The following is a 27,144-nucleotide window of genomic DNA, read 5'->3' as shown; positions in this document are numbered from 1 at the left end:
TTTCCAGGCCAAAGTGAGAGCTGGATTGCAAATAGAGCAGCCGGAACTTAAGCCGGCACCCATATGGGATGCTGGCACTACAGGCGGCGGCTTTACCCACTACGCCACATCACCGGCTGCTGCAGTTGGTTTGCATTGTGCCTATGTTGTTCCTTTTCTCCATCATTTGCTCTGCCACAATGTTAACTCTGGATGTCATCATCCTTTGTCTAGATCACTCAATGGCCTCCTTACTCACTTTCCTATTTCCAGTTATCACTCTCTACAATCCATTCCTTCACTGCTGGTGGAGAAAACTTTCTCAAACAAAAACTGATCAAATCATCAAACAGCTTCATGTCTGCAATTTTCTTCTCCTTCAAGATCAAATCAAACTTCTTTATATGGAGGTTATACTCCAGGTGACCTGGTTTCTAATTTTTACAGTTTCTGGTTCCCACTCTGTGTCCCAATCATAATAACCTATTTACAGTTCTTGCAACATGCTCAGGCCACTTTGTATTGTTCAGTTTTACATGGTTTTTCATTTTCCAAAGATACTCATATCCTCAAAACTTAATTTATATTTATGATTCAGACTCAGCTTAGACACCTGCTCATCCAGGAAGCTTTTCCGATAATGCCCAGCTGGGATCAGTATCCTCCTGTGCACACCTGTAGTTCTGTTTGTAAAGCTATTATAATATACTCTATAATTCTATTTTCTTTCATAGTATTGTTAACTCTTGGTGAGCAGATGTTGAGAGATTCATATCCTCATTTCCTATAACAATACCTGACCTAAAATATTCCTCAATAAACTTTTGTTGATTGAATGAACACACATACACACACCATTGCTGCATATGAAGGCTTCTATAAAACATTAAATATGCTTTGACTTTCCTAAAGTATGTAACTTGCCTCTTAACTCTAAAATGCTTTTCAAAATTTTTCATGATTCAACCTACTAGTATGTCATGTAGAATAAGCAATGTTGTTTAGTACTAACAAACAATCCCAAATATCAGAGGTCACATGCCTCCACTCATCATATGGTCCCAAACAGTACAAGCCTACCCTATGCCCAGAATTATGGCATATTTGTAATATTTGATGAACAAGCACAGTTTTAGATAAAAAGACTTTTTCCACATTTAGAAATTCACATTTATAGGTAAGAGTATAATTTCATCATAGGTTGATTTTTTTTCTTAAAAAATTTATTTGAGGTGTACAAGTTTCATGTATTTCATATATACAGATTTAGGAACATAGCATTTGTGCCTATGTCTAGATCACTCCACACTCCCTCCCACCCATGTTCCAACTCTTCTTCCTCTTCCCTCTCCTAGTCCCACTCTTAATTTTTACAAAAATCTATTTTCAGTATATTTTATGCTCAGAAGGTTAACCCTACACTAAGTAAAGAGTTCAACAAATAGTTTTTTTTTTTATTTAACAGAGTTATAGACAGTGAGAGAGAGAGAGAGAGAGAGAGAAAGGTCTTCCTTCTGTCGGTTCACTCCCCAAATGGCCACTACAGCTAGCGCTGTGCTGATCTGAAGCCAAGAGCCAGGTGCTTCTTCCTGGTCTCCCACGCCGGCGCAGGGGCTCAAGCACTTGGACCATCCTCCACTGCCCTCCTGGGCCACAGTAGAGAGCTGGACTGGAAGAGGAGCAACCAGGACTAGAACCTGGCACCCATATGGGATGCAGGCGCCACAGGAGGAGGATTAACCAAGTGAGCCAGGGCGCCAGCCTCCAACAAATTATTTTGAAATAAAAAAAATTACTGTTCCTCAAAAGAATAAACAAGGCCATAAGTAATCATTGAATCTCAAAATGTACATTTTCCTCCAATACATTACATTTTAGGTACTCTATTAGTTACCCCTGATCAGGCAAAACATATGGTATCTGTCTTTTGAGGCCTCGCTTATTTATTGTTGCAAAGAAAGCAGTTCATTTTTTCAAAGCTGAGTAGTACTCCATAGTGTATATATTCCATAATGTACTTATCTAGTCATCAGTTGATAGACATCAGGGTTGATTCCATATCTTAGCTGCTGTGAATTGAGCTGCTGTAAACGTGAGGGCACAGTGACTCTTTCATATGCTGTCTTCTTTTTGTTTGGGTAAATTCCCAGGAGTAAGATTAATTTTTTTGTTTGAAAAAAAAAGTAACTTCTATATCTACGTGAATTTATTTCATTTTTTTTTCTTTCACATCAACATCTGAGGCCCTGATTCTCTGAGCCTTTAAATCATGAACATTTCTCCTGGTCCAGGGAACCCTTCCTTCTTTCCTCTGCCTGCCTTCATTCCTCTGATCATCATATCTCTGTGTCTGGGGTGTAGCACTGCTTGCTGAGTATCTTCAGTCTCTCTGCGTCCATTCTGCCCTTCTTCATTGCAGCCAGAGTAATCCTACTAAAACTCGCTTTTTAGTTTCAGCCTTTCTCCAGGGCTTACAGAATAAAATATTAAGCCTATAGCTTGTCATCTAAGGCTTGTTATAATTTGTTCCCCATCTCCACTATGACCTCATTTTCTCATTCTTTCCCTGAAAACTCATGCACAATGACCTTGTTTGAGTCTTCTCTTTCTTATCTGTACTGGCTTAATAATGACAGTCTATCTCACAGGGTCATCATAAAGATGGAATGAAATAACATAGCAAAGTCCTGGTCATATAGCCCTGCTGCAGAGTTAGGCTTGATATTATTGTGATCCTGTTACAAATGCATATCATTGCCATTCTGTCACTCTTGTTGACAATCGTTTATTAATTATGCATGCCTATACCATAGGCCAATATCATCTTTTATTCTTTAGGATTTGCTGAGAATCAAGAGTCTAACAGCATACAGATGCCAAGCACTCATAGTGAAAAATAAGTGGCTACGACTCAGTTCTTTGTAATAGGTAACTCCAGGTTCTAATCATTTAAATGGTGACAAACTGTTACATTCCCTACTCTTGCTAAGTTTCATGTGGCCATCAATACTTAAGCAACTTCTCAAAGGTGTTTCAGAATTATATCCATAAACCAGATTGAATCTTAAAAATTAACTAAACAAGAGATGTTACTAGCTTACAGATTGAAGAATTTGCCTTTTTACCTGGCAAGGTCTCCTCATGGGCTAACTCAGTTCCACCATTCACATACAAAATTTTTGGTTATCTCTGAGTGTGACAGCATACTTGTCCATACTTTGTAAATTCTTTCTTATTTAAAGTACTTGGAATTAGGCTGTAAATAAGATAATGTACTCCGTGAAATACTGGATGAGGAGTCTGGAAATCTGGCTGCTGGGATCTGTTGAGAGCTGGAAGGTTGATCTATTAGCATCAGTTTATTTCTAAATAGCATGTGAACATTATCTGCCTTTTTTAGAAAGCTTTTGAGGGTAACAAATTATGAAAGTGTTTTGTTAAAATCATACTTTTATTGTTGCTTGCAGTTTACACATCTAAGACACATTGCAATAAGCAAGTCACCTAAAAAGGACTTTGATTATGTTTGTGGCATTTGGTAAAATATTGTTTCTTTATGAACCAAATCAGGTGCCTTTCTGCGAGGTAACTATTACTCAAACTCAGAGTCAACGGCTGCTAAAGTAATGACAACACTTTTCTTTATTTTTTCTTACTACTGCTGGTGATGATATTCTTGAAGGAAAGGAAGGCATATAGAAGAAAGTAATTTTATATAACAGGAAATTTATACATGAAGGACCTCGGTGGGTGAGATCCCAATGGAAAGAAGCGGTCATCAAAGAAGGAGGTACTTTTCTCCGAAGGGGGGAGAGAAATTCCACTTTGCTTATGGTCTTATCTAAATAATGACAGAGTTTGTGGATTGAAAATTTCCATAGCCTAAGTAGCTTGTGTCAAGAGCCTCGGGTGATCACTGACGTCATACATAAGAGTGTTAAATGTTAAATTAACAAAAAGGGTCACTGTGCACTAACTTCCCATGCAGGACCTCTGTCCTCAAGAGTGTATTATAATTATGTCTAAGTGCTTGCAAAAGATGTATCACTCTTGGATGTTTCTTTAAAGTAATTTAAGTTTCTAAAAAAAAGGAAAGAAGTGAATTTAATTTCAAGATGCAGTGACTTTGAACAGCCCTTGTCTCAGCTGTTGAGGAATAGTTTTTTGTTTTGTTTTGTTTTTTATTTTTTTTTCATGCAAATTGTTGAACTTTTTGCTTAGTATTGAATTGGTCTTCTGTGTATAAAGTTAATCAAAAATAGATCTTAGTGGAGAATGGGACTGGGGATGGGAGAGGGAGGAGGAGGAGGAGAAGTGGGAGAATGGATGGGAGGGTAGGTATGGTGGGAAGAATCACTATATTCCTACAGTTGTACTTATGAAATGCATAGTCTATATTCCTTAAATCAAAAGTTTCTTTGGGGAAAAATAAACGAAAAATAAGAGGAACTTTAAGTAATATAACAATTTGGGGGATGAATAAAAATAAAATTTAAATTTTGCTCTTTACAATTGAAAACAAAGAGGTTAGGTAGAATCCAGAGTGATTTGAGCTAAGGCATGTATTACCAGAATGAAATGAGGCTCCTTTACTCATTGAATGGAAATCTCAGGATAGTGTCTGGCTAGTTTGGTCACAAAAAGGACAAAAACAGCAGCAACAGCAGCTTTCTCTTTTATTTCTTTTTTTTTTTAAATTATTTGTATGTATCTCATAAATACAACATTAGGAACATAGTAATTCTTCTCACAACCCCTTCCTCCCCCATCTCCTGTTTGACCTGAGAAAGAAAAGGAAACAGAGAGAAGGAAAAAAAAAGAGAAAGAATGGAGTAAAAAACTAAAAGAACTGTTCCTTAACAGTCTAAACAAGGGCTGTTCTTTGTTATTGCTTCTCAAAGGTGTTTTCCCCTTCTTCTTTTCCCTTCCTTCCTCCCCCTTCTTTCCTTTTTAAAACTTAATTGTCTTTAAAGAAGAACCCAAGAATGATACATCATTTGTGAGCTCTTAGACATGACTATACCTTATGAGACATAATAATATCCTCCTTTTAATACACTAAAAGGAAATGATTCTTGAGAAGAGTTTTACTATTAAGTCTCATGATACAACTCTTTGTGGACAGAGGTCCTGCATGGGAAATTAGTGCACAGTGACTCTTGTTTATTTAACAAGTAACATTCTTATATATTATATCAGTGATCACCCAAGGCTCCTGACATGAGATGCCTTGGCCATGGAAGCCTTTTGGATCCAGTAGCTTGAAAGGCCATAAGCAAAGTACCTCCTTCTCTGTGGCCACTTTTTTCCACTGGGATCTCACCCACAAGGTTCCTTTATGTAGGACATTTTTTCCCCCAGAGTGTCGTGGCTTTCCATGCCTGAAATGCTCCCCCTGAGCTTTCCAGTCAGACTGCAATGCCTTAAGGGCTGATTCTGAAGTAGGAGTGCTACTTAAAGCAATTGTCATTCTGTGAGTCTGCTGTATGGACTGCTTCCCATGTTGGAGCTTTCACTCCTTTTTAATTCTGCCTATTCTTGTTTCAAAACACTTAGTCCTTTTAATATGATCACATTAACTATTGATAATATCTATATGGTCACTTTACCAGTTGTTCCTATCCATTTGATCTTTGTGACACTTAATCTGCTGTTTTTATCAGCTAGCTTAGGATTTGGAGGTCTTATGGCTAGTTGTTAGGTTGTTCCCTTAGAAGTATGTCTGTATGAATGTTTGTAGGACTATACTGCTTTGTGGTTGCCTACTTCATACATTTCACAGTTACAACTTTATGATCTTGATGATTCCTCCCACTGTGCCCACCCTCCCACCCTCACTCCCACACCTCTTCCTCTTCCCTTTCTTATTCTCACTCTTATTCGTTACTAAGATTTATTTTCAATTAACTTTATACATATATGATTAGCTCCATTTTAAGTATAGCATTCAATGAATTGTAGGAAAAGATAAGGAAAATATTATAAATGAGAAAGATAAAGATAGAGAATAAGAAGGTGTTCCTCAGCAGTAAAGAGGAGGGTTGTTCATAATCATTCCTTCTCAAAGTGTCAATTTCATTTCTGAGTGTTGTCTTTTATTAGTTGTCACATGTCGGGGAGAACATATAGAATTTCTCTCTTTGAGAAATTATTTCACTAAGGATGATGTTTTCTAGTTTCATCTATTTTGTTGTGAGTGACCAGACTTCATTTGTTTTTACTGCTGTGTAGTATTCCATGGTGTACATATCCCATAATTTCTTTATCCAGTCTTCAATTGACAGGCATTTGGGTTGATTCTTTGTAGATTCCCAAGAGTGGGATGGCCGGTTCATATGGAAGGTCTATATTCAGACTTCTGAGGAATCACCACGTTGTCTTCCATAATGGCTTTACCAGCTTACATTCTCACCAAAAGTGGATTAGGGTACCTTTTTCCTAACATCCTCACCAGCATTTGTTGTTTATTGATTTCTGCATGAAATCCATTCTAACTAGGGTGAGGTGAAACCTCATTGGGTTTTGATTTGCAGTTCTCTAATGGCTAGCGATCATGAGCTTTTTTTCATGTGCCTGTTGGCCATTTGAATTTCCTCTTTGGAAAAATGTCTGTTTAAGTCCTTTGCCCATTTCTTAACTGGATTCTTTGTTTCGTTGCTTTTGAGTTTCTTGATCTCTTTGCATGTTCTGGTTATTAAACCTTTATCAGTTCTATAATTTGCAAATATTTTCTCCCATTCTATTGGTTGTCTCTTCACCCTGCTGATTGTTTATTTTGCAGTGCAGCAGTGTTTCTGTTTGATGTAATCCCATTTGTCGATTTTGGCTTTGATTGCCTATGACTCTGGGGTCTTTTCCAAGAACTCTTTGTCTATGCCAATGTCTTGTAGGGTTCCCCCGAGGTTGTCAAATAATTTGATTGTGTCAGATAATAGATTTAAGTCTAGTCTATTTTGAGTAGATTTTGGTGAAAGGTGCCAGGTAAAGGTATTGCTTCATGCTTCTGATTGTGGCAATCCAGTTTTTCCAGCACCATTTGTTGAAGAGACTGTCCTTGCTCCAGGGGTTGATTTTAGCTCTTTGTGAAAGATAAGTTGGTTGTAGTTGCTTGGATTGATTTTGGATGTTTCTGTTCGGTTCCATTGGTCTTTCTATATGTTTTTATACCAGTACCATGCTGTTTTGATTATAACTGCCCTGTAGTATATCTTGAAATCTGGTATTGTAATGCCTCTGGCTTTGTTTTTGTTGTATAAGATTGCTTTAGCTATTTGGTGTCTCCTTGTTTCCACATTAATTTGAACGTCATTTTTTCTATATGTGAGAAGAATGTCTTTGATATTTTGATTGGTATTTCATTGAATATTTAAATTGCTTTCAGTAGTATGGACATTTTGATGATATTGATTCTTCCAATCCACAAACATGGAAGATCTTTACATTTTTTATATCTTCCTCTCTTTCTTTAGTGTTTTTTAATTTTCATCATAGAGATCTTTGACATATTTGGTTAAATTTATTCCAAGGTAATTGATTTTTTGGTAGCTATTGTGAATGGGATTCATCTTAGAAGCTTTTTCTCAGGCCGGCGCCATGGCTCACTAGGCTAATCCTCTGCCTTGCGGTGCTGGCACACTGGGTTCTAGTCCTGGTGGGGGCGCCAGATTCTGTCCCAGTTGCCCCTCTTCCAGGCCAGCTCTCTGCTGTGGCCAGGGAGTGCAGTGGAGGATGGCCCAAGTGCTTGGGCCCTGCACCCCATGGGAGACCAGGAGAAGTACCTGGCTCCTGCCATCAGATCAGCGCGGTGTGCCTGCTGCAGGGCACCGGCCACGGCGGCCATTGGAGGGTGAACCAACGGCAAAGGAAGACCTTTCTCTCTGTCTCTCTCACTGTCCACTCTGCCTGTCAAAAAATAAAAAATAAATAAATAAAAATAAAGAAGCTCTTTCTCAGCTGTGGCATTGTCTGCCTATACAAAGGCTGTTGATTTTTGTGTATTGATTTTTTATCCTGCTACCTTTCCAAACTCTTCTATGAGTTCCAGTAGTCTCTTAGTGGAGTCTTTTGGATCCCCTACTTATAGGATCATATCTTCTGCAAATACAAATAGTTTGTCTTCCTCCTTCCTGATTTGCACCTCTTCTAATTCTTTTTCTTGTATAATGGCTCTGGCTAGAATTTCCAGGACTATATTGAAAAGCATTGGTGATCATGGGCATCCTTGTCTGGTTCCGGGTCTCAGTGGGAATGCTTCCAACTTTTCCCTGTTAAATAGGACTCTGGCCATGGGTTTGTCTTAAATTGCCTTGTTTGTGTTGAGAAATGTTCCTTCTATTCCCAATTTGCTTAAAGCTTTCATCATGAAAGGGTATTATATTTTGTCAAATGCTTTCTCTATGTCTAATGAGATAATCATATGGTTTTTGTTCTTTAATCTGTTAATGTGATGTATCACATTGATTGATTTACGAATATTGAACCATCCCTGAATATGAAGAATAAATCCCACTTGGTCTGGGTGGGTGATCTTTCTGATGTGTTGTTGGATTCAATTGGTTAGTATCTTCTTGAGGCTTTTTGCATCTATGTTCATCAGAGAGATTGGTCTTAGTTTTCTTTCTCTGTTGTATCTTTTTCAGGTTTAGGAATTAAGGTGATGCTAGCTTCATATAAATAATTTGGGTGGATTCCTTCTTTTTGATTGTATTGAACAGCTTGAGGAAAATTGGCATTAGTTCTTTAAATTTTTGGTAGAATTCAGTGGTGAAGCCATCCAGTCCTGGGCTTTTCTTTGTTGTGAGTGTCTTTAGTAATAATTTGAGTTCTGTCTTGGTTATTATTCTGTTTAGGTTTACTAGTCTTTTTGACTCAATTTGGGTAGGTCATATGTGCCCAGGAGTCTATCCATTTCTTCTGGATTTCCAATTTTGTAGGTGTACAGCTCTTTGTGGTAATTTCTGATGATTCTTTTTTTATTTTTTGTGGCATGTTGTTACAGTTCCACTTTCAACTCTAAATTTAACAATTTGGGTCTTCTCACTTTTTTTGGTTAGTTGGGCCAATGGTGTGTCACTTCTATTTATTTTTTCAAAAAACCAGCTTTTCATTTTGCTTATCTTTTTTTATTGTTTTACTGGTTTCAATTTTGTCAATTTCTTCTCTAATTTAAATTATTTGTTTTCTCCTACTAGTTTTGGGTTTGGTTTGCTGTTGTTTTTCTAAATCCTCAAGATGCAATGATAGCTCATTTATTTGGAGCCTTTCCAGTTTGTTGACGTAGGCACCAGTTGCTATAAATTTTCCTCTTAATACTGCTTTTGCTATGTCCCATAAGTTTTGATATGTTGTGTTGTCTTCTTCATTTGTTTCCAGAAATTTTTTGATTTCTCTTTTGATTTCTTTTTGGTGACTCATGTTCATTCAGGAGCATGTTGTTCAGTCTCCCTGTGTTTACATATGTTTTAGAGATTCTTAGGTGCTTGATTTCCAGCTTTATTCCATTGTGGTTAGAGAAAATGCATGATATGATTTTGACTTTTTTGTAAGACTTGCTTTATGGCCTAGCATGTGGACTATCCTAGAGGAAGTTCCATGTACTGGTGAGAAAAATATGTGTTCTTTGGCTCTAGGGTCGAAAGCTCTGTAGATATCTGTTAGGTCCATTTAGCCTATAGTGTCTGTTGTTTCCCTGCTGATTTTCTGTCTGGTTGATCTATTCATTGCTGAAAGTGGGGTATTGAAGACCTCCATTACCACTGTATTGAAGTCTATGTCTCCCTTTAAATCTATTGACATTTCTTTTAAGTAGCCAGATGCCCTGTAATTAGGTGTATATACATTTATAATAGTCACCTCTTCCTGTTGAATTGATCCCTTACTTATTATATAGTGCCCTTTGTCTTTTTAAATAGTTTTTGTGTTAAAGTCTATTTTTCTGATATTAGGATGGCTACTCCAGCTCTTTTTTGGTTTCTGTTAGCATGAATTATCTTTTTCCATCCTTTCATTTTCAGTCTGCATGCGTCTTTGTTGATGAGATGTGTTTCTTTCTTTTTTAAAGATTATTTATTTATTTGAAAGGCAGAGTTACAGAGAGGCAGAGGCAGAGGCGAGGGGAGAGAGAGAAAGAGAGAGAGAGGTCTTCCATCTGCTGGTTCACTTCCCAGATGGCTGCAAACGCTGAAGCTGTGCCAGGCTGAAGCCAGGAGCCAGGAGCCAGGAGCCAGGAGCTTCTTTCAGGTCTTCCACACAGGTGCAGAGGCCCAAGGCCTTGGACTATCTTATACTGCTTTCCAAGGCCATAGCAGAGATCTGGATTGGAAGTGGAGCAGCTGAGTCTTGAACCGGCGCCCATACTGGATGCCAGCACTGCAGGTGGTGGCCCTGCTGGCTGTGTCACAGTGCTTGCCCTGAGATGTGTTTCTGGTAGGCAGCAAATTGATGGGTTTTGTTTTTTAATCCATTCAGCCAGTCTGTTTCTTTTAACTGGAGAGTTGAGACCATTTATATTCAGGTGACTATTGTTAAGTAATGACTTTGCCCTGCCATATTTCTGTTAATAGTCCTATTTTTACTTTGGGTTATCTTTATATTTTACTGGGCAATTTTCTGCCTTCACCTTCTTTCATAGTGATGATCATGTTTCAGTGTTTCTGTGTGTAGCACATCCTTTAGCATCTTTGGTAGGACTGGGCAGGTGGTTACAAATTCTTTCAATTTGTTTTCTATGGAATGTCTTCATTTCACCTTCATTCATAAATAAGAGCTTTGCAGCTTACAGTATTCTGGGTTAACATTTTTTTCTTTAAAGACTTGGAATATATCTCGCCATTCTCTCCTAACCTTTAGGGTTTCTGATGAGAAGTATGCTGTGAGTCTAATTGGAAATCCTCTGAATGTGATCTGGCATTTCTGTCATGCACATTTTAGAATCTTTATTTTTTACTGTGGAGAGTTTGACTACAATGTGTCATGGTGAAGATCTTTTCTGGTCATGTCTATTAGAAGTTCTATGTGCTTCCTGTACTTGGATGTTTCTTTCTCCAAATTGGGGAATTTTTCTGTTATTATTTCATTAAGAAGGCCTTCTAATTCTTTCTTTGTTTCCATGCCTTCAGGAACTCCCAGCACCCATATGTTGGGTCACATGATAGTATCTTGTAGATCCCCAACAGTGCTTTTTAGTTTTCTAGCTTCTTCTTCTTCTTTTTTTTTTTTTTTGGGGGGGGTCTGACTGAAAAATTTCCAGAAATTTGTCTTCTAGTTCTGATATTCTTTCTTCTGTCTCATCTACTCTTGTTGCTGACTTTACACTGCATTTGTATTTGATCTATAATGTTTTTCATTTCTAGTATTTCACTCTGATTTCTCTTTAATATCTCAATTTCATGGAAAAATTTCATTTAGTTTGTGAATTTGCTTTTGATTACTTCTAAGTATTCTGATGATTAATTTTCTGAATTTATAGCATATATTCAATTTCTTCATCTTCTCCTTGTACTATTGAATTGTTGTAGGGTTCCTTTGGGGGTTCAAAGTGTCTTCCTTATTCTTATTTAAATTTTTTCCTTTGTTTTTCCACATTTGTGTGGCTTAGTAGGTTGCCTATACTTTCACTGGGTACCAGGATGCCTGTGGAGGGTGTGGCCTAGTTGCTGTGTTCCCCATTCCAGGGTGGAACAAGTATCCAAAGTAAGGCCCCTGTGGGGCTTTGTAGCTCTCCTCTGTATGTCTGCAGAGGAGGGTGCTCACATTTGTTGGTGTGACCATCCCTTCTCCTCACAGCTGTGGGACACCCTCGTTTAAGTTCCTGGTATTTTCAGCACTAGTTTGGACTCCTTAATAAACTGCACCTTTTGTTCTATGGCGATTTTCCTGTGAGCACCATTCCCTCTGTTGTGAGCTGCTATAGGTCTGTGGGTCAGGGGTGTATGCATGGAACCCCCGCCTATTGGAATCACTTCTCAATGGTGGTGGATGGGCACGAGCTTTTGATAGGAGTGGCTGGGACCAGAACTGTGGCATAGTGGGTAAAGCCGCCGCCTGCAGTGCTGGCATGCCATATGGGCACTGGTTGAGTCCTGGCTGCTCCACTTCTGATCCAGCTCTCTGCTATGGCCTGGGAAAGCAGTGGAAGATGTCCCAAGTCCTTGGGCCCCTGCACCCGTATGAGAGAACCAGAAGTTCTTGGCTCCTGGCTTCGGATCGGTGCAGCTCCAGTTGTTGTGGCCAACTGGGGAGTGAACCGGCAGATGGAAAATCTCTCTCTCTCTCTCAGCCTCTTCTTCTCTCTCTGTGTAACTCCGACTTTCAAATAAATAAATAAACCTTAAAAAAAAGATAGAAGTGGCTTCCCCTTGTTGCATGGCTTGCATGTTGAGGGAAGGTATTCTGAATTATTGTGTTCCTTGCTGTTTGCGTGGAGGGTGAAGCGACCTCTGCTATTGTTGGGTGCGTGCATGGGATGCAGGGGCAGCTGCCACCTGCTTGGTCCAAAATTAGAGGAAAACAAAGAAAAAAAATTACAAAAAACACCAGAGGAGCAGAATGGCTTCTTCCGGCGGCTGCTGGTTCCTGCAGGGTTGGGGGAGGGAGAGGGAGGTGATTATCTGTGCATTTATTCTTTTTCCACGTGTAACTTCAGAAGCAGGTCACCAAGCACTCCTTCCTGCTATCTGCAGCTCCTGAAATCCACAAGTTCCCCTCCCCTCTCACCTGGCCTGCTGGGGCCTACATTCTCCTCTCCAGGTGGGAGCCTTTGTCATTTTCTCTCTCTCTCTCTCTCTTTTTTTTTTTCTTTTCTTTTTCAGTCTCTGCCACTCTTGCTGGGTTTCCACTGCAAATTCCGGATGGCTTTATCTCAAGTGTGTAGTTTCAATCCTTTTTAAACATTAATTTTGACCCATGTGATTCAGACTGTCCTGTTGCTATTCCACCATGTTGGAAACCTCCTCAGCTTTTTCTTACATGCTTACTGCTCAACAACATCAGAGCATGTTTCATCTTTCAGACAGGGTTCAACACTGACCCAGAGATTAAGAGACTTGCCTCAAATCTCATCACTGAGCCAAAATATGAAATAAGTTCTACCTGGCTTCAGACCCTGTGTTCTTTTCTTGGCACCCTCTGGCAATGTTAAATGGAGGGAGGAATAACTGTGCCTTGTATCAAGAAGGCAGAGACAGAAAAGGAAGCTTACTCTAAGATATGGCACTTTTTTCTTTTGTTTTTACTTTTTGTGTAGCATTCATAAGGGCCCTCAGCATGAATTGTGATTAATAACTTAGTCATCACTAAGGTTTTCAGCAAGAGGGTAGAAGAGCAGTGCCCAACCTTAGTAGAAGGAGAAGCCAAGTTTTGCAAACATAGCTTGTTTCAGACATTCAAAAATCGTATTTGCACTAAAACGAAAGATACTGAAAGGCGTTGAAAAGATAATTCTTAATGGAAACATAGTGATTATCTCACAAACATAAAGGCACCAGTGATTTTAGTCTCCACCCTGCCTCCCATGGCCCTGCGATTACAGGCGTTCTGATTACATTTAGTGCTATCATTGCTTTCAATGATTAAGCTTTGGCTAATACCTTAAAAGGGGCCATAGCTATCAGCTCATACTTAAAACAGTGTTACATATGGTCTTAAAATTTGAGTTTTCATGTTACCCTGAGGATGGAGACTCAACAGTGCATCATGTTAGAATGGAAAATATTTCTGGAGTTTCCCACCCTTGAGTAGCTGCCTGCAGTCTCTAAAATGTACTCTGACTGCCCTCTGCTGGTTGGATGTAAGAACAGCTAAAACAACAGCTCTGAACATTTGCTTCAGCATTGCATGCTCCTCCGCTAATATAAATCTAATAAAAATGGAAATTACAAAGTGATCGAATTACAAAGTGATCAGCTAGACAGAAAAAGGATTTTCGTGTGAGGTTTTGCAGTGCAAATATTAAAACTGACTACATAGACTCCATAAAAAAGCATCCCAATGCTTGATTGCAATCTTGCTTTGGGATAATTTTTTCAGTTGGGCTGAATAATAATAATTCACCACTGCTATTTATGGTATTCATGGTCCCCACAAAATGTAGGATAACACACAGTGGGAGCCGAGGGCACCAATGTTACGTTTGTTTTTATTCATCTCTGTATTTCATAGCCTGGTGCCCTTTTGTCACATTTTCAATGGCTGATGAAAAGACTGATATCAGAGTGAGGTGCAGAAGCAGAGGCAGCTGGAGAGCCATAGAAATTCTCTGTTTTTCACTATGAGACACTCCGGCATTCATTGAACAAATTCATGGCTGTGATAGAATCTAAGAAGTATAGATCCATCCCCTAGCTTCTGGTTCAGAATGTGGCCCTTAGAAATGCTCTGGATACCCACACTCCCTGGTTTCCTAGACCAGATGGCTTGGGTTTGAAAAGTGGCTGCACTCTCTGCTGCATTCCATTGCACAAGTCCTCTCGTCTTCCATATCCGTAAAATGATGATAATGAAAGAATGTCTTGAGTTATCATATAATAAATGCCCACTAAATTTTAGTTGCTGATGTTATTCTACAGTAAAAGTGGGGAAGATCAGTAACTTGTTAAAAAGTCTTGTCAACCAGAAAAAATCCTAAAATTCTTTCTTGGTAGCTACTTCTTATGTTTAGACATTCGAATTACTCTGATTTCAAGATACTCTATCGACATCTGTTGCTCTCCCCAGATCTGCTTTATAAACCATCTTTCCTGATTCCCACAAAACACAAAAGGAGATTTGTGCTGCTGCTGCTGCTGCTGCTGTCTCTGCTGTTTTCAAGGAACTTCTTCATTAAAAATGTCTTCAGGTCAAGTATCCAATGGTCAGCCTGAAATGTCAAGAGTAATTTGAATCTCATAGGTTAATAGGAAATTTTGTGAAAGGCATTTCCTACCTTCTAGCTTTGATGGAATAGAAAACCTCACCAAATAGACTAAAGGAAAAACACATACTCAAATGGCCAGGCTATGATAAATACCCTCAAATGCCTCACCACCATGAAGGCACAGTAAGTCAGCTCCTGTGTTTGTTTGCCATTGCTCTAGCACTATTTCAGTAGTTCTGACTAGAGAAGATGGGGTACATAGTTGTACTGCATAACAGATATCCACCTTTGTTAATCTGTTAGCAAAAATTAAAAACGGTGGAGGGGCTTCTAGCCATTCTTCATTTCAGAAATAGACAGTTGTGAGCTAGCATGTTGCCATGTTAGAATACCAGATTACAGAACACAGGGAAGTTACTGGGGGCTGCTGAGAGTACATTAGTAGGAAGAGAAAGGAAAGCAGACTTAAAAGTAGGACTTGCTACCCTGAGCACTTGCAGGTAAACTGCTGTGTGCTCCTGACAGGAAACACAACATGAATTGACCAAGGCAGGGGAATAGACTCTTCCATGGGAAATGCAAAAACTCCAATATTCATAGTCCTTGACTCGGGGAAAATAACCACATCTATAGGCAAAGAAAGAGAAATTTTGAGAGGATAGTTAGGAACGTGCAGTTTTGTTTGGGGAGTCCTTGAGCCTCTTCAGAAAAAGTCCAAACTCTTTATCATGACATGAAAGCATCACGGGTCCCTTCTAACAACCACAGCATTGTCTCACTCCACTCTGAGCTGCCCCAAACCACTTTGATTACTGAGCAAATCCTCTCTCTCTCTCTCTCTCTCTCTGTCTCTTCTCTCTCTGTCTCTCTGATGTCCTTTATGAGTGGGCCCTTCTGTGTGAAATGACCTTCTCCTTATTTTCTTGACTGACTCTAATTCACTCTTTAGATCTCATAGATTTCACTTCCATCAAGAAACATTCTGGGACCGGCGCCGTGGCTCACTAGGCTAACGCCCCGCCTGTGGCGCAGGCACCCTGGGTTCTAATCCCAGTCAGGAGTCTGTCCCGGTTGCTCCTCTTCCAGTCCAGCTCTCTGCTGTGGCCCGGGAATGCAGTGGAGGATGGCCCAAGTGCTTGGGCCCTGCACCTGCATGGGAGACCAGGAGAAAGCACCTGGCTCCTGGCTTCAGATTGGCGCAGTGTGCCGTAGTGGCCATTTTGGGGGGGATGAATCAATGGAAGGAAGACCTTTCTCTCTCTCTCTCACTGTCTAACTCTGCCTGTCAAAAAAAAAAAAAAAAAAAAAAAAAAAAAGAAGCATTCTGGTCAAGACTGAAGTTGCCATTTTTGGTGCCTCTTCCTTTCAAGACCAAATAGCTAGCACTTCCCTAGCTTCCACTGTATCCTGTACTTTTCTAAAATTGACTTCCTCTTTATTAATTGTATGTTTTCTTGTCTCTGTCTCTAGAGACAGGTGCTGCATCTTAGTCTCCATTATAGTCCAGTCTCATACAGTGCCTGACCTAAGTAGATTCTGAACTAATATTTTGCATAACTTAAAGGACCTCTTTCCATTCACTCAGAATCACACAGAACTTACATTTGAGAACTTCTCTGAGTGCAGCTTTCACTTCAGTGTTAGGGTCACCCAGTGGGCATTGCCTTAAGAAAATGATGAAACTCTAAAAGTCCGCCAGTCAACTACCAACCGAGAACACCATCAATGTATAATTTCTTGTTATTTGTATTTATCAGCCTAAAGAAAGCTGATACTTATATTACAAAAACATTTTTGTCAAATCTATGATAGCTGTATTGAAAATAGTAGACAATATGAGGAGCCTTGAACCACACAGTTCTTGAAACTTCTTAGGGATTTTTTTACATTCATTGTTCCATTAGATTCCCAAAATAGTCACTTCCAAGGGGGATTGCATTTTCAAGTCTTATACTTTTTTTAATAATACACATTTTCCATGAACTTTTTGAATAACTCTTCCATGCATGGATTTCAAAATTTTTCTTACAAAAATTACCTTGTCCTTTCATTCCCTTTTCCATGGAATTGGAATGAAAGTGCCCTCATGTGTGGCTCCTTCCCTCTGTCTCAGGATCCTGCTCATTGTCTGTTGTCTTCCAGTTTGGCTTTCCCTTCCCACTCTTTACCTAGCTGTGCTTTTTGCTTTACTGCTCATGAGTATTTAACATTTCAGTGTAACTTGCATTTACTTATCACCTCTCTCTTTACAACAAAATTGAAGCCCTGTAAAATAAAGAGATCATTTAGTCTATTGTTTGTCTCCTTACTCTTTAGGATATAAAACATAAGCATTCAGTTAATCTTTGTTGGATCAGTAGATGAATGCAAGGCTCTTAAATCACATTTTCCTACTTTTTCCTTTATTCACAAGTGAGAAAAAAATACAGTGGAAAATAAACCATTAAGCTATGCAATTTTTAAAACATGAGCAAATACAATCAATACACTACCAATTTACATGTGCTCTCCAAAATTATCGAACAAAAAATATTTCAACATCTTAAATGCCCATGTCTGATTTACCTGAAATGACCTCTAGATTCCAAAGTAGAAGAGGTAAAAGAAGAGGCCAAAGAAGAATTTTATAATTGATCAGTATAGAGTGCTCACTATTCATACATAAAATGATTAAATACCATAAGTAAATACAGGACTTAATGGTTCCAGATAATATGTGCTTCCCCGAAAGAAGGTCATTTGAATTGTAGAGAATCTCTTACATTATTCCTCTTGGCAAGTCATCTGGATTCCTTTTCTATATTTGGAAGCAAAATCTATGCACATCTCTTTGGACTAAAAAATATTAGTTATTACAATATTAGCAAATTTCACAATAGTACTGTTGAGGGAAATAGTGCTCCTAACAAATAGCAAATTTGTTATATTTTGTAACAATAATCCATAGATCTGATAAAAAGCAAACACATTATTGAGTAAACACAATCACCTTCACACAGTGGGATGTCAGAGTAGAGGTGGACACTGTCATGAGGACAGAGGGAACAACACATGAGATTACTAGCGAACAGCCAAAGCTGGTGATTTGTTTCACTGACGCTCTGTAGAACAATAGAGAGAAACTGAGGGTCGTTAACAGTGAAAACTAAATGTTACAGACATGGTTTATTAACAGGATCCTCTCTTTGGCAGCAGAAGAGAAACACCGCTAAAGAGCACACATAGGGGCTGACAGGTTCATTGAACTCTAAGTCCAGTACACTGCTAGACAAATTTATAATGCTAAATTCAACACCCTGGTGTGGAAAATCTGGGACCCCGAAACATGAAGGAGGGACATTTAAATGAACACCCGGGTGAATTATGAATACATGATTCTCTGTTTACCTTTAAAAATGTTTTGAGGAACTGCCAAACTATTTTCCTAAAGCAAGTGCTTTCTCATCAGCAATAAGAAGATTCCCACTTATTTTCCTTAAAAGTAAGTTACAACCAGCCAGGCCACTCTAGTAGGTGTAAAGTGATATCTCATTGTGGTTTTGATTTGTACTTCTTGGATGACTAATGATATATAGTATCGCTATTCATCTGCTTGTTGGCCATTTATATATCTTCTTTGCCGATATATGGCTATTCAAACCAACTGCCAATTTTTTAAATTGGGCTGCTTGACTTTTTATTGAAATGCAAACACTCTTTATGTAATTCTGGACACTAGACCCTCATCAAACACATGATTTGCAAGGGTTTCTTTTTCCCATTCAGTAAGTTATTTTTCTCTTTATGATGTCCTTTGATGCACAAGTTTTTAATTTTTATGAAGCCTAATTTCTCCATTTCATCTTTTGTTGCTTATGCTTTTAGTGAGAATGCTTTTAGTTTCATATCTGTGAATCCGTGGTCGAATCCAGGGTCATGAGAATTTATTACTTTTCTTTTTTCATGAAAGGAAAGTGTCCTGAGATAAGAATATATACACTCAAGTACACTGGGCTTACAGAGTGTTTGACTTACAACCATGGAATCAAACTGAATGTGAGAGATCCCCATGACTGTGGTCACTGATCAGATCATATAACGTGCCATCCAGAAGCAGCTGGCCTGAAGGAGTTTTGACATGGCACCAACTGAACCATCAACACAGAGGCAAGACTCTGTAAAAGTGGGGTGCCACCTTTCTGGGTATCATATTGACATTGGATATGAGACTTCTATAGGGCATTGTGACTCCAAAACTAAGGACACATGAGGCTAGGGAAAATGATCAAAGCAGTATTAGCACCAGTTACCTTCAGTCCCAATGACTCACTATAAACTTGGTGATTTCTGTCCTTGTAACTTTGTAGACAGTGAAAAGATTTCATTGGAAAACAAATTTTGATAGATGCTGGAAGAATTTTGGACTCTTTAAGAGACCAATGGACAAGATGAAGTTGCCCCTTTTGCAGGGGCAGTTGATTCTGATCAGGATGGGTAGGGCTGGTATTATATAAGGGAGAGAGGGAGGAATGAACATGTAACTCAGATGATCCACTTGGGCACCTTTTGGGTACTTCCAATTGTGACCATGAATGGACAAGTGCAGTGATCCCAACTTGAGGAAGATATTGCTGTTGAGGATTCAGATTCCTAAGGAACAGGGTTTGGGTCACAGCACCAGAGAATCCACCAAGAGCTGCACAGGTAGGTGATAGACACTAGGGGAATGCCGCATGGATACTTGGGGAGACAGTGTCACTGCAGTGGCCCCAAGACAACTGCAGGGACATGGCCATGAGTCTATCCCACTGACCTTCTGTTTCCAAGTCTTCCTTTCTGGGTGACGGAAAGTCCACTGAGCAGTAGCACCCAGGGTCTGTGTGGAGAAGTGGATTTACTTGCACAGGGGCAAAAAGCAGCTGTCAGGTAGTGTGCTGTTCAGATTTCCAAGTACTGTCCACAGGGAGTGAAGTTGTTTGACAACTTCCAGTTGTGAGCATCTTCAGAATCTTCCTTCAGTTTTTGAGCAAATGAGCTCAGAGTCTTAGATTTCCATAGGGAATTTTGACCCCAAAAGTAAGAACTGATGAGGCTGAGGAAAAAGCAGATGGCAACTCTGGGAAATCCACAACCAGTGACTGGGCGTGGTACAAGGGATCATCATTTCTAGCTAGTGTTAGACGCCTTCATGGGCAGCCTTTGCATTGGAGCTCATTGTTACGTGGTTAAGACTTTTGAGTTTTACTTCTTTCACAAGGGCCAGACCTGCATCAAGGACAGAAAACTTTCCTGCTCACATCCCCTTGTCTCTCCCACTGCCATTGCCTCCAGTGAACACCTTTACTTCTGACTCCATCTTGGCTGCTTCTTCCCAAAGGACTTTCTCTCCCAGGCAAGTAAAATGTGGTCACCACTGTTGAGTATAGGCTTGGATAAATGAAGTGACTTGCCTCAAGTCATACAGCTACTTCAATGTGTTATATCATGCTGAATAACATTCATGAAACCCTGTCATTGCTGTGCAAATGATGCTTCCCTAATTCACTCTGAAAGTGTAACTATTAAAGTGAAACAAAAGCAAAACAAACCTAACTCTGCAACTTAGTCATGTGATATTGGGAAAGAGCATAAAGTATATTCACTTATTGAAAATTTCTTTGTGGTATAAAACTATATTTAGACAAGTGTTAATTCTGGGATTTAGGCAACTTTACCAAAGAAATAGGGTACCTGTCATCTTAATGAGAAGCCAAAGTGCAAGTATTGAGAAAAGTCAGTGCCTTTGTCTGCCAGACCCTATGTGAAGATGCTTCAGTTGATTATCTCGTGAACACTTCCATCAAACTAGAAATGATAAATCCACTTTTCTGACCTCCGGTCAATACCCCATATCTATAATCTCCAAAATAGAGCATTTGCACTTGCCGAGATTTGCAAGATTAATTATACAGTGTGACAAAACAAAAAGTTTTTTAACTCTTTTATTACCTACAAATTAAAATGCTCTACTAATAGTTAAAATAAGTTGACAGTAATTCATATATTTCACATACATAAACCAGGTATAAATGCTCAAAAACTAAGAAAAGTGTTAAAACCTGTTTAAAAATAACTGTTCTTCACTCAATCACTATTAAATATTTTTAGATACCTGTAATACAAGTAAATGAATAAATAGTATTCATATTCTAAAAAATTTCCACATGAAAGTTTTGGTGTATTCATTATGATGGCATATTTGCAACAACACACACAATTTTATAAAAGGCAGGTTGACTCAGAACACAAAAGCATCAGAACTTCATTGCTTCAGGTAAGCTGTATATTAACTCAGGACACCAGGCAAAATTAGAATAATCCATTAAAACTACAGATAAGGAATTCAACAAGATCATTCATCTAGACTAATTCTCTTAAAGGTTAAATCTTAGAGCTGAGATACATGAAAAGTTTAAATGCCAAATATTATATACAGATATCACACTTTAGGGTTAAAACAATGTCTGTCGTCATGTGTGATCCCAGTTAAGAGCCATAGTTATCCACTCCCACTATAATTATAGAAAAATGACAGCTTTTAGCCATTAAGTCTTAGTTCTGATCATACTTCACAGATTACCTAAGGCTATAGTGACGTCTTTGTTATGAAAGAATTGGGATACAGATCTACTTACTTTAGGTGGGATGCCTGATTTTCAAGTGCACAATTCCTCTGATGTAGAATTTTTTTTACTACACACAGATATTTAGATACCAGAGATCCTGTGTGGTTAGACTTTATCCTAGGTACACCCAGATCTAGGTTTAAAACACCTAGCTGTCGCTCCCCCTCTTCGTGGAGGAACGACACAGGACCCTGCGTTGTTCTTTCACCTGCCCGGCCCTCCCGGGGTTTGCTGCTGGTTCTTCCCGGGTTGGCTACCGTCCTTCCACCTCCGTGGAAGGGCGGTTCCCCCTGCCACTTTCCCCACTTCCGCGGGGGAGCGGCAAGTGTTCCTTCAGATAGATGTTCCTGGTGCATGTTGTCTCTCTCCTCCTTTATAGTCCTCTCCACCAATCCGTGCTCTGCTACCCACACGCCAAGTACGCTGCTCTCCTCCAATCAGGAGCAGGTCCTACAGTTTATTGGTTGAACTGGAGGCAGCTGTGTAGAAGCTGTTTACTCCTCTCCCAGCACCATATTGTGGGAGAGCAGATGCATAGAATAAGTCTTAATTCCAGTAACTTAGTCTAGTCCGAGTTGCTCCCCACACCTAGCCATTCTATTCTCAAAATTAAAGCGCTAGGGAGATCAATTTTTATAGAATGTATTGAATACAAGAGTAGGTGTTGCCACGAATTATCATCCTTCCACTAATTCAATACATGTTTCCTGAGTGCCTGCTGATTCCTCTGCTCTGTTCTAGGCATTGGGGATTTCGTTATGAACAAAGCAGATGACTGCCCTCCACAAAACTTACACTCTAGTGGAGAAGTAGGAGTAATCTGAATAGAAATTATCTGCCGTAAGTGTCCTGGAGGAAAATACAGGAAAGAAGAAATGGGAGTGGTGGTGTGAGTGGCAGCTTCAAAAACAGTTCTCTGTCAAGATGTCACTGCAAAAGAGACAACTGAGCTAAGACTCACAGAGGGTGAAGAAGCAAGCTGTGGAAGTATTTGAAAAGAATGTTCCAGAGAGAAATGGTGACCTTTTTCTAGAGAAACAGCATAACTTTCTGCAAAGCTGAACTTTTAAAACTTTACATAGTTATATAGATATATAGATATATTCATATTTGTATTCTAGAGATATCACCTCCCCTGAACTTTGGACCCTTCCAATTTGAATGTAAGTTGCCACGTGAGATGCTGGCTTCTTGAATAACAAACCTGAGCAAGATATTAAGGATGGAACCTTTGTGACAATGTCTAATCTCAGATTATTCAGATACGCAAAGGTGACATAGTCCCTGTGTAAAGATTACATGGGATATTTCTGATTAGACATTTTTGAAATCAGTTCCAGAGACAATTAGGAAGTCAGGATAATTTAGGAAAAGGCTGACTCTATGCAAGATACTGGAGCAGACTGAAGTTCCATAGTCTATGTAAGAAAGAACAGAGTGGTGAAATATTCAGGCAGCCAAGCATTGTAGGGACATTTGTAGACCAAAGCTGCCTGATTTTTCTCCATTATGTAGGTTTGGCTACATTCTTACAGCTAAAATAATGATTTCTTATTATAACAAAAACATTCTAGACTACACCTACTATAAACAAAGTCTTAAATGTTCTACTAAAAATTTCTTTGGTGCAAAAGGGTCACATGTTTGGACTTCTATGTAAAATCTGGGAGAACTGAGGCATTACCCAGAAATTCGGAGCCTGGACTTGGGAGCCAGCCTGCTGGGGTTTCCATATCACTTTCTGACTTGCAAGGTGGATGGTCCTATTTCTTTAGGTCTATGTTCTAGACCCCTAATCTTTAAAAAGGGACAGTTGCATCCATTCTACTGGGTGGTTAGGATAAGGATTAAATTAGCTAATATTTGAAAAAATGTTTAGAAATACACCAGGTATATATGAAGTACTGCATAAACACTTTTAAATAAAATAAATTGGATATAATTCTTAGCTTGTCGTATTACTCCCAAACATTTACTCAGTTTTGTGTTTATCAAAGAAAAGAATTACTGACGTTTCCTGAGAGACTCTTTTAAATAGAATTGGTTAAAATGGAAACTGTTATATTATGGGCTCTTATATATTAGAAGTACTGTCAAATTTATATCAAACTTCTAACTGAATTTCAAAGTGAATGGTATGAAAAATAAAAGACCAAAAAGATTATCAAATGAATACTTTATTAGAGTCATAACACTTATAAAATAAATTTCTTTTCCTCATGGAGTTACCAGATTTTAAAACCAACCAACACTTTCTCATTTTTACAGCTAAGATATATAAAGAAATTCTTAAATGCCACAATTTTTGTTCAAGTGCTTTGTCACTTAACTCACAAATCTAGAATATGATTAATCTACAAATCTAAGTATTCACAGTTAGATGAGTTTTAGGCTTGGCTCTTAATGATCTAGAAGCAATCCATTTACAGAAATGCCACCAAAGCATTTTAATGAAATCATTTAATTAAATGCCACCAAGCACAGACCTGTTATACTTTGGAAGTAAAAGTAAAATCTCACAATTAAATCCTAGCAGACTAACTTTAAACATTTCTGACTAGAATGGACTATATACCCTTATGGCACATTTATGACTTTGTAATATACAAATCATAACACAGGTTTAGGTGTGTGGTATAGAGCTAGAAAAATCCAGGAAGTCGGATATTATAGCAATGATTTGACAAGAGTATAAAGTCATAAGACTCATTTCCTCAAGACACATACTAAAACATGTCTTCTGTCTTTATGATTTTTATCAAAAACCAAGCTACAGGAAGGTCCTTCTTCCTAGGAGATTATTAGATAAACAGCATTTATGTGATCACTGAACATTGATCATTCCTAATTCATGGTTCTTATATGTTTCATTAAAGTTAATCGCCCAGATTATACTTGGCACTCATGGGATGATTTCAGCAAGAGAGCTGAGGGCTGGAAGAAGGGATCAACTTACAGTCCTTTTTTCCCCAGAAGTAGCCCTCTTGGGGCAGGAGACAAGTACATTTCTTGGATAGCATGATGATGGGAACTGCAGTCCAACACTTACTTCTCCCATTAAATTCATATGGCACCTCTCTTTCATGACCAGGTTGTCTACAGGTTAGGGTCAAATACTTCTGTGCTTTTGGCCAGAGACAGTGTTTGCTGGCTATTATTTCAAGACTGATTCTTTTCATCTCTCACCAATGTATATGTCCAGGCTACTATCAAAACATGTAAGAATCTACAACTTTGTTATATTTAACACACCATTCAAATATAATGCAGAAAGCAATGAAAAATAATTAGAAGTAAAAAGTTAACTCTTCAAATAGCTCTATTTGGAAAAGCTGCACATACGCATACATAAATATCTGCATATTCATGCACAGGATATACAATTGTATTCTGAAGCATAAATAAATCCAAAATAAGACATAAGTAGAAGATACCAGTTCCAGTCATAATTAACGATCTCTCTGGATCTTGTTCTATGGACTCTCCAGTGACAGTCTTGCTCAGTTGTTAGGAGATCCTTATTTTGATTAAGCAACTAGGGTTTACCTCATAAATTAATTTTTTTATACCTAAGACTCTGCTTTAATTATCTTGAGAAACTGTTTGTCCCTCAAAAGGTAAGTATTTGACCGTTAACAAAAGGCAATGTGATTCCTGTGTATTAAGACTAAATATTATGTGGCTTGACTTATTAAAGTTTAAAATCTGTCATAATCAGTTCAATAAAATACAGAATAAGTAACAAAAGCTTCACACAAGAGATCAACAAGCTAGAGTGTGAGGGCCAATCTACCCTGCCTTGTTTTTTATAAATAAAGTTTTACTAAAACACAGCCATCCATTCATTTACAGATTGTCTATAGCTGATTTCATGCTACAACAGAATTGAATAGTGACCACAAAGGCTATATTGCCTGCAAAGTCTAAAATATTTATCATTGGTCCTTTATTAAAGAGGCATGCCATTCTTATTTTCCAATACAGGATACAGGTCATTAGGAAGTGATTTGAAATATGTTTTTTTTAGGAAGTTTTTGTCGCCTATTAAAATTAAGGTTCAGGTGACTCAGCAACCAAACAGTTATGGTTCTACTTTTACATGAACAGTATCTGTATATTTCATGAACATGAAAGATAGTTATCTTACAAAAAGAAAGGCAGGATGAAAGAAAGTTAAAGGCCATTTCTCTGTTAAACATCATAATAAAAATAAAATTCCATCCATGAAATAAACCAAAACTTGCCCTTAGATTCTCTCTCTACATCAAATTGTTTTTAAAATGTTGCATCTGGACAAAATGGTATCCAAATTGATCAGACATATGAAGTAGACAAATGAAAACTAACACAGGACTGTCAGTTTCCAAGGAGTGTTACGGTCGCCATCTTCGTAAAGCCAGACCCAAACTGCAACCATAACATACTGTTGTCACAAAGGCAAAAATCTAAGGAAAAAGAAAAAAAGTTGACATCAGATTTGTAACACTGACTTTAAGGAAACACTATTGTAAAGGACAACTATATGAAAATTGACAAAAATACTTCAATGCTGATGGCTACTTGTACTACTGATTTATATTTAAAACTTTTATGATGAATTGTTCTACTGTTTTATCCCCTCACATCATTACTCCTGTCTTTAAGTATTTTAGCCCCTAATAGTTTTCTCATTTGTAGATAATCTTATGTTGAACATTTGTTCACATATGTAGGCTCACTTATTAAGTATTTGGGAAGTTCCAGACACTGCTTTTAAAAATCCAGTAGGAGGTATGCACTTGTGTAATGATTTCATAGTCCAAGAAGACAGCAACTGCCAGAATTTGAGAATGCATCAAACCACTTCACATTGGAAAGTGATATTAAAACTCAGCAAAAATCCCACAGAAAGGAATCATCAGACTGGCTCTTTCCAGTGAAGGAGATAGCCCTTATGCACAAGTCTGAACTTTATATTGAATTATATTCCTTAATGTCATTCCTTAGATTCCCTTAGCATTAATTACATGTATACAACTATGTTTGGCCTTCACCTTTTTGCTGTTTCTGATTTATAGAAAACTAGAAGACAAAGCAGTACAATATGATAAAACTGGATTTCGTGCAAGGAGTATTAACCAGAAAGCTGCAGCTCTGAGATGGAATACCTGCAGAATTTTCAGTTGTTCTCCTCACTCATCTTCTGTTGGCTGTTCTCTAATATCTAATCTGGCCAATGTCCTCTGAATGTGAACGAATTAACAGTAAAAATGAATTTTCCCCTCAGGTACAGTGAAAGGAAAATGTGAAGGACTCAATATAATGTCACAAATGAATGGCTCAATCATTTTAGTGCTACTAAAACTCAGGAACTAGAGATTCAGTTAGACTGCAGTGTTTGAATGAAATGGGATTTAATGTAGAATCTGAAGCATGTTGAAATTTACTGAAGCAGCTTCACTCAAGCAGAGAGAAAGGAAAGGATAACAGGGACAAAGTCACAGAGGAGTAACAACCAGAATTCTATGATGGAGAACAATGAAAACTGAGCTATAAGGGCAAAGTGAGGCTGGTGAAAATTATTTATTTATTTATTTATTTATCTGAAAGGCAGAGTTACAGAATGAGAGATGGAGACAGGGAGAGGTCTTCCATCTGCTGGTTCACTCCCCAAAATGGCCACAAAGGCTT

General features: G+C 38.4%; 1 protein-coding gene across 2 annotated transcripts in view; it reads right to left on the bottom strand.

Moving 5' to 3' along the window:
• Nucleotides 1-23,635: 23,635 nt before the first annotated feature.
• The window catches only part of MAL2 (mal, T cell differentiation protein 2), a 32,352-nt gene continuing 28,843 nt past the window's right edge, over nucleotides 23,636-27,144 (bottom strand). For both annotated transcript variants that reach the window (XR_016235912.1, XM_002710747.6), the window contains exon 4: nucleotides 23,636-25,919. Coding sequence is in view for 1 of the 2 variants with exons in the window: in XM_002710747.6 (XP_002710793.1) it covers nucleotides 25,848-25,919 (72 nt within the window). In the remaining variant the exon portion in view is untranslated. The remainder of the gene's footprint in view (nucleotides 25,920-27,144) is intronic.

The sequence above is a fragment of the Oryctolagus cuniculus genome, chromosome 6, assembly GCF_051225735.1.
Source record: "Oryctolagus cuniculus isolate XC-2025 breed Fujian yellow rabbit chromosome 6, ASM5122573v1, whole genome shotgun sequence".
NCBI lineage: Eukaryota > Metazoa > Chordata > Mammalia > Lagomorpha > Leporidae > Oryctolagus > Oryctolagus cuniculus.
This window is presented reverse-complemented; position numbering and strand designations above follow the sequence as displayed.